Source organism: Pteropus vampyrus, unplaced genomic scaffold (genome assembly GCF_000151845.1).
Source record: "Pteropus vampyrus isolate Shadow unplaced genomic scaffold, Pvam_2.0 Scaffold151, whole genome shotgun sequence".
Classification (NCBI taxonomy): Eukaryota; Metazoa; Chordata; class Mammalia; order Chiroptera; family Pteropodidae; genus Pteropus; species Pteropus vampyrus.
Window position 1 is genome coordinate 2,631,924 of NW_011888932.1, and position 13,530 is coordinate 2,645,453.

At 41.4% G+C, this 13,530-nt stretch overlaps 1 protein-coding gene across 1 annotated transcript in view; it reads left to right on the forward strand.

Annotated features, from left to right (window-relative positions):
- Nucleotides 1–13,530, forward strand: part of ROR1 (receptor tyrosine kinase like orphan receptor 1) — a 165,054-nt gene that overhangs the window by 119,386 nt on the left and 32,138 nt on the right. Inside the window, exons 5-6 of the mRNA XM_011369609.2 lie at nucleotides 10,066–10,193; nucleotides 12,310–12,627. Coding sequence (XP_011367911.1) covers nucleotides 10,066–10,193; nucleotides 12,310–12,627 — 446 coding nt within the window. The remainder of the gene's footprint in view (nucleotides 1–10,065; nucleotides 10,194–12,309; nucleotides 12,628–13,530) is intronic.

A 13,530-nucleotide genomic window follows, 5' to 3' on the forward strand; every position in this document is an offset into this window, starting at 1 on the left:
ACACTGCAGGTTAAGACCCTACCCTTGGACCTGTCCTATCTCCCCCCACCTACCTTTACTCTCATTAAGCCTCACTCTGCCTCTGACTCTGCTTATCTTGGCTAACATGCTATTTAATCCATGATTTGTTGAATAATTAGTCCTCTTTTAAGCTAGCGCCACTTCTAGAACCTTCATAGCCTCAGTGGGATGCCCCTCCTTTTATTCTCAGCACAAGGTTTCAACAAACTCGTTGATTATAAAGGAAGAAGAGAGAGGAAGACTTTACTAGCCTGTAAAGTCCTAGAGAACAAGGATTATATCGTTGGTATCTGAATGCCAAGGACATAAGCCCTCCCTTCCTCTGCTCTGCACTTTTCCACTCTAGTTATAGCCCCTGAAATCCACCCTTATTCCTAATTTCTCATTAAAGAACTCATTGGATTTCACAAGTCTGTCCCAGAGACCCTTGTCTAACAGATACTGATCCCTTGTTCAGTTGCAACATTCCCATTGGTCCATCACAAATCAGTCCCTATTTTAATGTGAATTTCTGCCTCTTATAATTTTTTAAATGTGTAAGAATCTGTATTTGCCATCGGCGCCTCTCCATTGCCTTATTTGGGGTTGGGGTTGGGGGAGGCATTAAAGTCGCCATTGCTTTTTGTGGAGGCCAGCACAGTAGTCCCTTCTTATTCCCGGGGGATATATTCCAAGACTCCCAATGGATGCAGTTTATCCAAACCCTATATAGTATAATAGTGTAGGATAATACCAACCCCTATATATGCTATGTTTTTTTCTATACATACATAACTTTTCACTTAAAGGAAGCACTTTCCTACTTCCCTTTGGCATATCCGAATTGCCAGCATCACTACTCTAGTGCTTTAGGGTCCTCATAAAATAAGGATGACTTGAACACAAGCACCATGATACAGTGACAGTCAATCCGATAACTCAGTGACTAACAAGCAGATAAGGTATACAGTGCGGATACCCTGGACAAAGGGATGATTCACGTTCCAGGTGGATAAGGGAGAACTACTCTAGTCTTTCATAGCTGCCATCAGGAGAAGGAATAAGAAAGCAAGCTGAGATGAAACAGAAAAGCAAGAATTGGGGACTGGGTTTCACCCCACTTCTGAGCAGCAAGATGAAATTAAAACCCTCCTAAGAAGTGCCTAAATTCCCTTTACCACTCTTTCCACAAACCTTCTGTTTTTCCAATTCATGGCCCAAGGCATAAAAGGAAAGTGGAAAAAAAAAAAAAAAATCAAAGCAATCCTAGTAACATTTGTGGTAGAAAATCTGACCAGATTGGTATGTGTGAATTTCATATTATTCTAAACTCCCATTATTCTCAATGGGAAAATTTAGGGGGTAGTTTGAATGCCTGATGTTTGGAGACCTGCCAAAGAACGTCTAAAGGGTTTCTAATGAGAACTGGGGGGCCCAGAACCTAGGGGCTCCAAGTCCCGCCTATGCATTCCCAGCTCCAGCCTAAGCCGAGGGATGAAGTAGGCCCTTCGTAAGAGGAAAAGCGAAAATACCCCAAGGCTTCTCAGAAGGTGCAAGGCTACCCTACCACAAAAACCTTGGCAAATAGGAGAGGGCAAAACCCACTCGTTCTTTTTATCAGTGCTCTTCCATATTCTTGAAAATACCATAGTAGTTCAGTCCTATCATTTCGAATGTGTGTCTAAATAGGAATAAAATGTATTACATGCATAATTTTCCCTCAAATTACATTTGTGAGATACCAGCCTGGGTAATTCTGCTCCCTTTCCGAAGTGAAATGCAACCCTGTGCCTCCAAACTGACTGTGAAGCAGAGCCAATACCTTCCCATTGCTGAGTTGGACACAAGTAACTATTATGTGCTGCTCTGGAAAATATGACAGAACGTTATTCATCTGTTTGTTTTAATGGTTCATGGCCAAGAAAAAAAAACTTTTAAAATTTAATTTAATTTTTTTAAAGCAGAAAAAGTGGTGTGAGAAAGAGCGAGGGGCTCTTTTGCTACGGAAATAAATGTTAACAATTGTCGGTGTTTGGGTGTGGAGAATGGCACGTGACACTCGACACAGTCACCTCAAAATTGCTCGTGCTCACAAAGGCATTCCCAGAAGAGAAGAAGGGATGTTAGGGTGAGCTGAATTCTCAGCCTGGTAGATTGAAGTCTTCTCTGTGAGTCATCACCCCTCTGGGTAGACGTGCACTGCTTGGCTCACTTTGAAAGCTGATGACTTTCGAGGTCAAATATGTTAACTTGTTACCTTCTTTGATGCCCACTTTCAAATTGGTCTTTAGAAAGCACAGTTTGTGAGATAACTTTGGGATCACATATTTAACCTGTAATTTCTTGACCGCAGCCGGCTTGAGGCAACGTGTGCTGTTGGTACTCCCAACAGTTCCCTTTCCAGCACATTCACCTTCTCTCCTACACTCTGACCAGCTCTCTCCGTTTCTCCACATGTATCTGTCCTGACGCCCCTTCTCCGAGGGCATCTTATTCCAAGGTGCGTGCAGTTAAAGCTGATAAGATTTAAAATTCTTTCCCCTACTTTTGGTTGGCATTTAATCTGCTTCAAGGCTCCAAGTCTTCTTAGGAAAAGGAAAGAGGTATATTTTAGAGAGGTGGGAACTCTTTTTGACCATATCGGATCCTAATCTGTTCTTAAAATTTCTGTGTCTCTGATCTTTTATTCACATTGAAATAATTCTGCAGGTTTTACTTGGATCTTTACTTGGATCTTTCATTTTATCATATCAAATGATAAAATTTTCACTTTATCATTTTATCATATATCTCTGCTCCCCCCCACCCCCCACCCACCGCGTCTTTTAATTAAGAGACAGAACCGATTTTCAGCTTAAAGAAGTCTGGCTGCACATTCCAAGGGAGAACCCTGCCTCTGAGGTGGGAAGCTTTGCACCCAGCCCCAAAATTACGAGAGCCAGCTCTGGGAAGCACCTGTGTGTGGATCTGCCGTGGCTATGCTTTAACCAGATCAACTAATATGTGGCTTGATTTACACATTTTAAAAGGGATACTTATTATCCACTTATGACCACTGGTGGTCTTTTGAGAAGGCACTGGTAAGTTATTTTTGCTTGGGTAAAAAGAAATTACTTCCCACATGAGAGAAAGTAACCCACACTTTGCTAAATTGCTTGCTAGAACACACCTAGGGTTACTGCAGCTCTCTTTGAGTTATGTGACGGCTTTCCTTCAAACCACGATTCAGGGCTCTGAGGGCAGGCATCTTGATGTGATTTCATCTCCATGGCTCAACATGGGGCTCTTAAGAGGGGCTGAGTGGGGTAAATTCAGAAGGGTTAGATTATTTCATTCGCTGCAATCTTTTCCCATGAAGCTGCCACGCTGTGGGCTTGTAGAACTACCCTCTCTGGCATTCCAGTTGAAGAGCTATGAGCATCAGAACAAAGAAACTTGCTGGTGCTGTGTAAGTTACCAACGCTTATAGCTGATTAGCCCACTTGGAAGCAACCCACAAAGCTACCCACAAATCTCTCCCCAGCTCCGAAGCTTGAAATTCCAACCATTGGCCCTCTCCCAAGTTCCCTTTACCTTGTCCCTGGTATATAAATGAGATTGTTTTTAAAATTGAGGTGAAATTCACGCAATATAAAATTAACAATTTTAAAGTGAGCGTTTTAGTAGCAGTTAGTACATTCATGATGCTGTGCAAATACCACTTCTATCTAGTTCTAAAATAATTTCATCACAACAAAATAAAACTCCATACCCATTGAATAGTTAGTTACTTCCTCTTCCCACCCCCCACCCTGCCCCGGCTCCTGGCAACCACCAATCTGCTTTCTATTTCTGTGTATTTACTTATTCTGGAGAATTCATATAAATTGAATCATATGCTATGTAGCCTTTTGTGTCTGGCTTACTTCACTTAGCATATGTTTTCAAGATCCTTCCACGTACTTGTAGCATGGTTAAGTACTTTGTTCCTTTTTAATGGCTGAATAATATTCCATTGTGTGTATATACCACATTTTGTCTTGTCATCCATCTGTCGATGAGTATTTGGGATTGTTTTCATTTTCTGGCTTTCATGAAGGGTGCTACTATGAACATTTGTGAACGAATATTTATTTGAGTACCTGTTTTCATTTCTTATGTTTAAGTGAGATTTTACAGTTAGCAGAGTACCTTTACATCCATTCTTTTCCCACTAAGAAGAGACATGCATTTTAACTGGTCTTATTATCCCGAAGGGGAATTTTCAGGGCCTAACTCATCAGCAGGAATCGGTTCAGCTGGTTAAGTCTACGAGGCCTGCCCATGCTCCAGTGTAAAATCTGACAAGGAAGGAAGTGGTTTCAGTTTAGAGGCTGCTGGCTACAAAGCAAGGTCTGCATCAGTGGGCTAGCCTAGGACATCTCCACATCTGCTTCAGTTCTGTTGGTCAGTTAGCCCTTCTTTCCTACCTCCGAAGATCTGGAGGGGAACATCTCTCAACAGCACCCCCTCCCTCACTCAGCACATGTTTACTGAGCTGTGGGCCGTGCCGGTGCCTAGAGTCATGAGGCCGAATCAGACGTGGGCCTCGCCTTAGGTGGTGGTGAGGCGAGCACAGAATGCATGAACACATTAGGAAGTCAGAGATGTGTGGGAGTGGTGTTTCGAAGGCCCTGGGGATTCGGTGGCTAACTTTCTTAGGGGTGTTAGGAACTTTTGGATCTTAAAGATGAGAAGGTATTCACAAGGTGAAAAAGAAGACGGAGGGCATTCCAGGCCCCAGGAGGAGCGCGAGCCAAACCATGGAAACATCGGAGTGCGTCTCCTGTTTCGAGACTCACCAGACCATTTGCATGACTGGTATTATCTGGTCCATGGGCTTGACTGGCAGGGTCCATGGCTGGAAGAAACGGGCAGGAACTAGATTATAAAGGGCCTTGTAGCCTACAGTCAGAATACTGAAGTGGATGGGAAACTACAATGAATTTTAGTCAGGAAATGACCTGATCAAACCTGTGTTTTGAAATGATCACTTTGCGACAAAGTGAATGCTGAGTCAGACACAGAGAGAGATCCCCTCTACAAACGACTCCCACACTTTCCCTCCTTTTCAGCCATCTCACCTGGCACAAAGCTGGGCCTGGGCTAAGTGCAAAGTCAGGGAAGAGGCCTTTCATCTTCCACCCACAGGCCTCTCATCAGCTGTCCCATCCTTCCTCGCTGTACAACTTTCAATAAAGATGAAAGTGACCACAGCTAATAATAGCAATCCACACAGAGGTCTTCCTGACCAAATAGGTCCTCTCCCCTGGAAGCATTTGAATTTAGAAGTAGGCCAAGCCTCAGACAAATAAGTGAGTTGTTAATGATGGGAATTCAGCCACCCAGGGATAGACCTGGAGGAATTTTTGTAAGGTTGAAACAAAGGTTAAATGAGGTCTTCCGAGGGCCTTCCTGATACTGTCACACAAGACCATTCATTGCCTGTTCTGTATATGCACAATAAATAAGAAGGTCCCCATCCTACAAGAATTTCTTTTTTACTTTTTATTTCAAAATGTTTATATTTAAGAAAAGTCACAAAAATAGTACAGAGTTTCCATATACAGTTGACCCTTGAACAATGCAGGTTTGAGCTATACAGGTTCACTTATACGGACATTTTTTCCAATACATACTGAGTCAGCCTTTCATACCTGCGGGTTTCAGCGTTTGCAAATTCAACCAACCGTGCATCGAAAATACTGCCGAATCCAAGTTTGCAAAGGGCCGGCTGTAGAGTCAAAAGTTATACGCAACTTTCGACTGCGGGGGGCTGGTGGCCCTAACCCCCACATCGTTCAAGAGTCCGCTGAGTCCATCCCGTTTTCCCTAATGGTAACACGCGGCATAGACATAGGACAGCTGTCACACGTAGGAAGGTAACGTTGGTGATCTGCAGACTTCGTTTGGATTGCATCAGTTTTTCCAGTATCGTTAAGGCTTTGTTTTTAAATCATGTGTCTAAGACAACTCAAGGTTTTTCTCTAGTCTCCCTTAAATTGAGGCAGCCTCCAGAAACCCTGCCCTCCCTGGAAGCACTAAAGAAAGTGCTAGTGGGCCTCTCGTGATCCAAACTTGGCACAACTCCATTCTGGCATCTATTTGAGGGTATTCTGCATCTTGTCACCACCTGTACCCCATCAACCCACCTATCCTTCCTCCTCTTTTTCTTCTCCCTGCTCTAAAATATTACATCTTGGGCTTCACAGGCCCCATACTTTACAACGTGCTTTTTTCATTTTCCGAGAATTCTCTTCTTTGCTCACTGACCTGAGAAGTTTGCCCAGGAATCTATAGCCATTCACTTCCACTGTCACTGTCACCGCGATTTGCAGTGGCAGTGTTTCCTTTTCCTTGGTCTGCGCTGGTTCCTGGGTGGATGCTCCTGCTGCCGCCTGATTGGTCGTGATCACGCTCAGCCTTTTTGACGGCCCCTTGCAAGCTCCCTTGCCCTGGGCCAGGGGGAGACCCCAAAGATGCAGGGCAAACTGTGTTTGTTCCTCCCTGTCACATGACAGTGAATTTGGAAGGCTGTAGAAGCTGGCAATGTGGGAACTAAATTACCTTTATGAGAAACATGAGTTCCCGTCACAAAGCACCCCTGCATCTTGACGTCACCGCGAGGGAGCTGGCGCATGCCGGTGCCAGCCGCCGTGATGAATGGCCAAAATTCCATTTGCCCTTTCACAGCACACTTTTCTTCTCTGTAGAACGCAGCCTCAGGCACGCTCATTGCAAGTGCCCTTGCACTTTTGCTACCTTGCCGCTTCATGTTTTTAATTTGCTGAGCATGGAGGACATCGATGATAAAAGAAGTATATGCTGGAGAAAAGCGTAAAGCTGATTAATGCTGGAGGAGTATTTGTTTCCCTCCAGCCAAAGCCAGCAGGAAAAATGGAAAGGGTGAAAGGCAATTGTGACTTTATGTTTAAAAGAAAATCTTTTTTGCCATCCAGCAGACACCAATGCATCTTCACAGCAGAAAGCCCCTGTAAGCAGTGCCAAAACTTCCATAATCGAACCATTTGGAAGGAAGCTGTATGCCATAGTTACAAGCACTAGTTTGGGGCAAATCTAGCAGTGTAACTTTGGGCAAGTGCTTTACTATTTCTGATCCTCAGCCTTCGAATTTATAGAATGGGACTAATTATAACTTCACCTTCTTTATACGGTATTTGTCAGGACTAAATGACTTAATATCAATTTTACATGTAAGTGAAACTTAGTGCCTGTTATACAGAATAAAGACTCATAATAAAGCCTCTCATTTATAATTAGGCTGGTTTAATGAAAAGTAATACATCAAAAAAAAAAAAGCAGAACATCGTTATAGATCTCACAACATGGTGTAATGGCTAGAGCTTAAAATTTAAGTTTAAATCATAGCTCCACCACTTATGGGTTTTGTGAATTTGACCTAACGTCTCTGAACTTCAGGGTCTCCCTCTGTAAAATACAGATGATAACACTGCATAAGCGGCAGCTTTGAAGAAAGCACTTAGCACAGTACCCAGCACAAAGAGTGGCAGACACTTAATACATGTTTGTTTTTCTAGTGCTGTGGTTCTCAACCACATTCAGATCACTGGAGAGCTTTTTTAAAAGCCTGAATGCCTAAGCTGTGTCCCCAGAGAGTAGGATTTAATAGGTCTAAGGTGGGGCTTGAGCCTCGGTATTTTGAAAGCTTCCTGAGGAGATTCTTACAAGCAGCCGAGGCTGAGAACTACTCCCTAGCAGGTGACATAACACGCTATTTTTTATTCGTTTGTTTGCTTGTTTTGTTTTATTTTTTATATCTGTCCCCAAAAGACTGGCCAGAATATTAGGAATTCTGGGCACAGTCAAAAATTCAGTACACCTGCAGCACTAAGCCTTTCATTGACGAGAAATGTGCGGCCAAGGAATTGCATTCCATTTTATTCTAGGGGAAAAAAAAGTATTCAAAGAGTCTTTTTAAAGTCTTGAACTGGAAAGGTGGTAAGAAGTTTAGCCTAAGCCCCAGACATAAAATATGGGAACTCCCACTAGGCTGGGGATTTATATCTGGGGGTAATTCTAGGGTTTTCTCCTCCCAAGAGATATAAATGAGGCCTTGAGAGTTTAATGTCGGGGAGGAAAAGGTGTTCTCATAATGACACCTTAAAAATCCAGGGTTCTGCTAATGCCTAGGGACAGAAATGCGTCATCTATAATAGCAGGGGCCTGGTGTAGAGGTCTCAGTACTTCGGTTTCCAAAACTCAAGGCTAGGTCATCGAGAACCTTCTTTCTCCTTACAGATTTACGGTATTAGTTACCCCATAAAAGTGGGGTTAATTTTACAACCCAGGTAAAATTTAAGCCAAAAAGACTTCAACATTACTCTAGGATTTATGAAAGTAAACATGTAGAGTACTTGCAGGATTTTGCAACATTAAAATCTCAATGTCTTTATGTCAGGTATATGATATATTCATTTGTATTTGTACTTAAAGGTTACATTTTTAAGAGTTTTACAATATCGACTGTTTTCAAGACTGAACTGAAGATGTTTACCCTATCTCCACCTTCAAAATGACTGTTTTAGTGAATAGGGAGTAGAAAGCAGCTGAAAATTAGTGTCTTTTAAGGATCAGCCCTGTCAGATTTTTTTTTTTCCACACAGAACCCCCAAGTGGTGAAGTCCAGAGCCATAGCAGTGATCACAGTCCATCTTACAAAGCAGGAGCTTAGTAAATAATTGTCCTTTAAATAAACATCTACTTTGGTAATTGTAAATACTTTAATAATAACCATGTTACCTCTGTGTAGCACTTTTTAAAAGCTTTTATGTTAATTGATAGAGTCCTCATGATCTTCATTTATTGGGTAGAGAGGTCAGCTATTATCTTCATCTTATAGATAAGAAAACCATGGTTCAGAGGCTCAGAAAGATTGCCTAAAGATAGGTGAATCTTAAACCCAGGAGGAAAATTTTGTCCTGACTTTTGCTCTAATGTACTTAAAAAAAAAAAAAAGGAAAAATGATATTTTGTTCAAATGATGTATTGATTCCAGTCAGGTTAACAGAGGAGGAGCATCCAGGGTGGAAGTCAGCCCGTAAGTGTGGCAGGTGGCCTGTTGTTTGGTTGTGGTCTGCCTTTGCGAAACAGCTAGATATTCTGTACTCTGGTGTCTTGTGCTTATTATAGACTCTTCTCTGTCCTTTGGAGCTGAACCTGCCATCTTGGGTCCTAATCTCAAACCTTACATCACCAGCCATTTATCACACCACCAGTAATCACATCACTTTTTAGTGTCTCCTTGTCTTCAAGATAAAATCTTCTCCCACCATCACAAACACGCATCTTTATTTTTTTTTTAATAAAAATTATAATTTTGAGGCAGGAAAATTTTTAAAAGATTATTTTTCAAAGTATTAGGGGATCCTGAAAGCAAGATTTCCCTTGACATTTTCTCTAGATTTCCTTGGATTAAGTGACTCAGTTGAAATTCTCCAGTCCGCTGTTTCTCCTGGTCCTCTCTACAGGGTAGAGATAATGGGCCTTAAGCAGTGAGGAGTCACATAACTGGACCACCCTCTGATTTCTCACCAGCTGCATGCACCTAGCTTCTCACCTGGTGGAGCCACCTAATTGACATATCACTTGGAATGGATCTTGTGGATAAAAAGCACCCATGTCTTTGTAGCAAATAAAGCAGAAATAATCTATACCTAAAAAACAAAAAACTGTAGAGCATGTGCCCAGATTTCTAACTCATTTCCTCTTTGCTCTTATAACTATATCATCTTCCAGCTGAGAAAATAAGAGTGTTTTTTCCCATATTTAAGGATGATTTTTATGCTTCAGAATGACTTTCTAGGGGTGAAGAAAACTTGACCAATATGACCAACAGATGTTTTAAGCGATGGATGGAACTGAAGAAAAGCCTGATTCCTTAGCCCAGTCTTTAGGATACTGCGCCCGACTGCACCCCCTAGTGACTGTAAAAGGCATCGCAAAGTGAGCTCCAACAGCATAAGTGTGTATATACTGCATCGTCTAATGTCTATGCTCTGTTTTTAGAGATGAGTACGAAGAAGATGGATTCTGTCAGCCATACAGAGGAATTGCATGTGCAAGATTTATTGGAAACCGCACTGTCTATATGGAATCTTTGCACATGCAAGGGGAAATAGAAAATCAGATCACAGGTAGGTAATGCCAATGAAATGATATTTATACCTCGAATAACTATTTTTTTTTTCACCAAAAATTTTTTTGAGCTCCTCTGATGACAAAGGATTAGGCTAGGCATAGGGGTTAGGAGCAGGGCCATAAAGAAGCATGAGATATGATCTCTGCTCTGGAATTTACATTAAAATAATTTATTGAAGGTTGCTCGTAGAGGAAAGGAGGCTTTGAAAAGCCTCACATTCATTCAGACACTCAATAAATATTACTGAGTGCTTGTGGTGTACCAGGACCTGGACTAGGCACTGGGAGATATGATGGTGTGGTAAATAAGCTAGGGATGTCTCCAACCTCACAGAGCTTACTGTTTGGAAGCACATCATATGGACTGAAAGGGAGTCTGGAATTCTGGATGCTAATCCCAGTATTGCCATTACTGTGACTTTAGGGAAATCTCTTACTCTCCATGGAAATCTCTTTCTTCATCTGTGAAATTAGTGATGAGGCAAAATGATCATTGGTCTCTTCCTGTTCTATATTTTACCCTTCGTTTTTCTAAATTGAAAGTATCTTTAATGGAAATCTAATACTGAAACACTTTTTATCACACACGAGTTAGGTAGCATAGGCTGCTTTGTGTGATTTTGCACACCGAGTTCTGCCGGTTACAGTCTCCTTGTCCCTCTTCCATTAGTATAGTTATTATTGCCTCTGTGCCACCTACGCTTGCAAGCCATCAAAATTGCCTTTATGAGATTCTAATAAGATTGCCAGCTTTAACAATAAAAATGCCACACCAGTTACGTTTGAATTTTAGATAAACAACAGATACATTTTTAGTATAAGTATGTCCCAAACATTTATCCGAAATTCAAATGTAACTGGATACCTTATAGTTTATCTGGCAATCCTAGAATTCAGTAGAGGCAAGAACAAACCCAAGGTAGGCACATAGAGCATCAAAGAATCCAGCAACTGTGTCCTGCAAGGAATTTAAAGGAACTAAGAGGTGGCTGCAAGAGCTATTTAACCCAGAAAAGCAACTCTAGGAAGATATAGTTGCCACTTGCTAAAGCCCTCAGGCTTTCAAGAGGAGGGACTTTGTGAAATTCCAGAGAGCAGAAGTAAGAATGATGGGGAGGAGCTGTTGAAGACATAGTTCAACCTAATATGAGAACGTTTTAATATATCTTTTGCTAAGTATTCACAAAAATAAATGGGAGTTCTGATATAAATATTTGGTCACCCATTTATAATAATCCTCTCTTGGACATTTTCATTGGACATCAACTTACTGAAAAGTATTACACTTAAAAATCCATTTAACTTGTTTAATTCAGCATTTCCCAAACTTATTTGGCAATGGAACCCTAGTTCCTCAAACACTAGTAATATTCTACAGAATTGATGTCCTGAGGACCATACTTTGGGAAACAGTGTATCAGCAACCTCATAGGCTGCCTTGTGAGTAAGCTCTTTGTCAATGGAGGCAAGCAGAGGGAGGCTGGTGCTCTTTTTGTACGTGGAGACCACATTTGGATATGTGTGTGGCTAAGTGACCACTAACATTCTATGATACACACTAGAACAACTGAGTTGTGCTCTTTGAGAACTTCCGAGTGAGTTGCCTCATTTTCAGAAGATGGAATCAAAAGCGTTCAAGCCACAAAGAAATTAAACAAGTTACCCAAAGTCATCCAGCAACTAAGAGGCAAAAACATAATACTAAATCCTGCGATCAGACTCAGGCACCGCATAAAGTGAGCTCTGCCCTGCAGCTGTCAAATGTTTTAGAAGCCTCACAAAACTAATAAAAAGTACCGGATGAAACACAAAGTTCTGTTGCTTTGTAGTAAAAATGAAAAATATATTGTACGTTAACCTAATTAATTCTTTTTATTAGGAAATGGTACATATGTAACTTAATCCTGTTTTTTAACTTTGTAGTCAAAACGATTTTTTTCAAGCCTGTGAAAGTAAGCTGCTTAGACATCTGAAATGAATCTCTTTCTTATGGCTTTGTCTTTTGAGCACAGCAGATTCCTTCCAATGTGTGTTTATATCTGATATTTGTTGACGAGATAACCGAAGATAAACCCTGGCCCCTGGGAGTTAATAATTGTGTTTGTTTTCCAGCTGCCTTCACCATGATTGGCACCTCCAGTCACTTATCTGATAAGTGTTCTCAGTTCGCCATTCCTTCCCTGTGCCACTACGCCTTCCCATACTGTGATGAAACCTCAGCCGTCCCAAAGCCCCGTGACTTGTGTCGCGATGAATGTGAAATCCTGGAAAATGTCCTGTGTCAAACAGAGTACATTTTTGCAAGATCAAATCCCATGATTCTGATGAGGCTGAAATTGCCAAACTGTGAAGATCTCCCTCAGCCAGAGAGCCCTGAAGCTGCAAACTGTATCCGGATTGGGATTCCCATGGCAGATCCTATCAATAAAAGTAGGTGGTAGCCTCGGACCCTCTGTTCTGCCTTGGGGACCAATAACCCCACGGCACCGTGAGAACTGGACTTCGATCCACAGTAGTGGTTCCTGTTGGTAGTCAGATTACCTTCCAGTGGGCTGAAGACATACTATGCGGGGGCTGAGCGCTCAGTGGTGGATTAGAAGCAGTGCCCTACCTTCGAGGAACTTCATCAAGATAACAATCTTAAAATATGTTTGCTGGTTCCTCGATGACTTAAAAATAGAATTACCATAAGACCCAGCAATGCCACTCCTGGGTATACTCAAAAGAATTCAAAAGAGATGTTCAAACAAAAAACTTGTACACAAGTGTTCATAACAGCTCTATTCACAATAGCTAAAAGGTAGAAGCAACTCAAATGCCCATCAGTACATGAGTAGATAAACAAATGGAGGTATATCCACATAATGAAATATCATTCATCCATGAAAAGGAATAAAATCCTGTTACATGCTATAACATGACTGAACCTTGAAAATACTATGATAGTGAAAGAAGCCAGACACCATTGTATGATTCCATTTATATGAAATATCCAGAATAGATAAATCCATAGAGACAGAAAGCAGATTAGTGGTTGCCAGGGACAGGGGTGGTGGGGATTGGGGTGGGGTGAGGGTGGGGGTGGTGACTGCTTAATGGGTATAGGGTTTCCTTTAGAGATGATACAAGTGTCCTGGAATGAGAGAGCGGTGAAGGTTGCACAATATTTTGAATGTTCTAAATGCATTAATGGTAAATTTTATGATATGTGTATCATACCACAATTTAAAAGACATACATACATATATATATATAGAGACATACATACATATATATATTTGGTGCTAAGAGGACAGAGAATGGAGGCAAGCCCATATATATATATATATACAT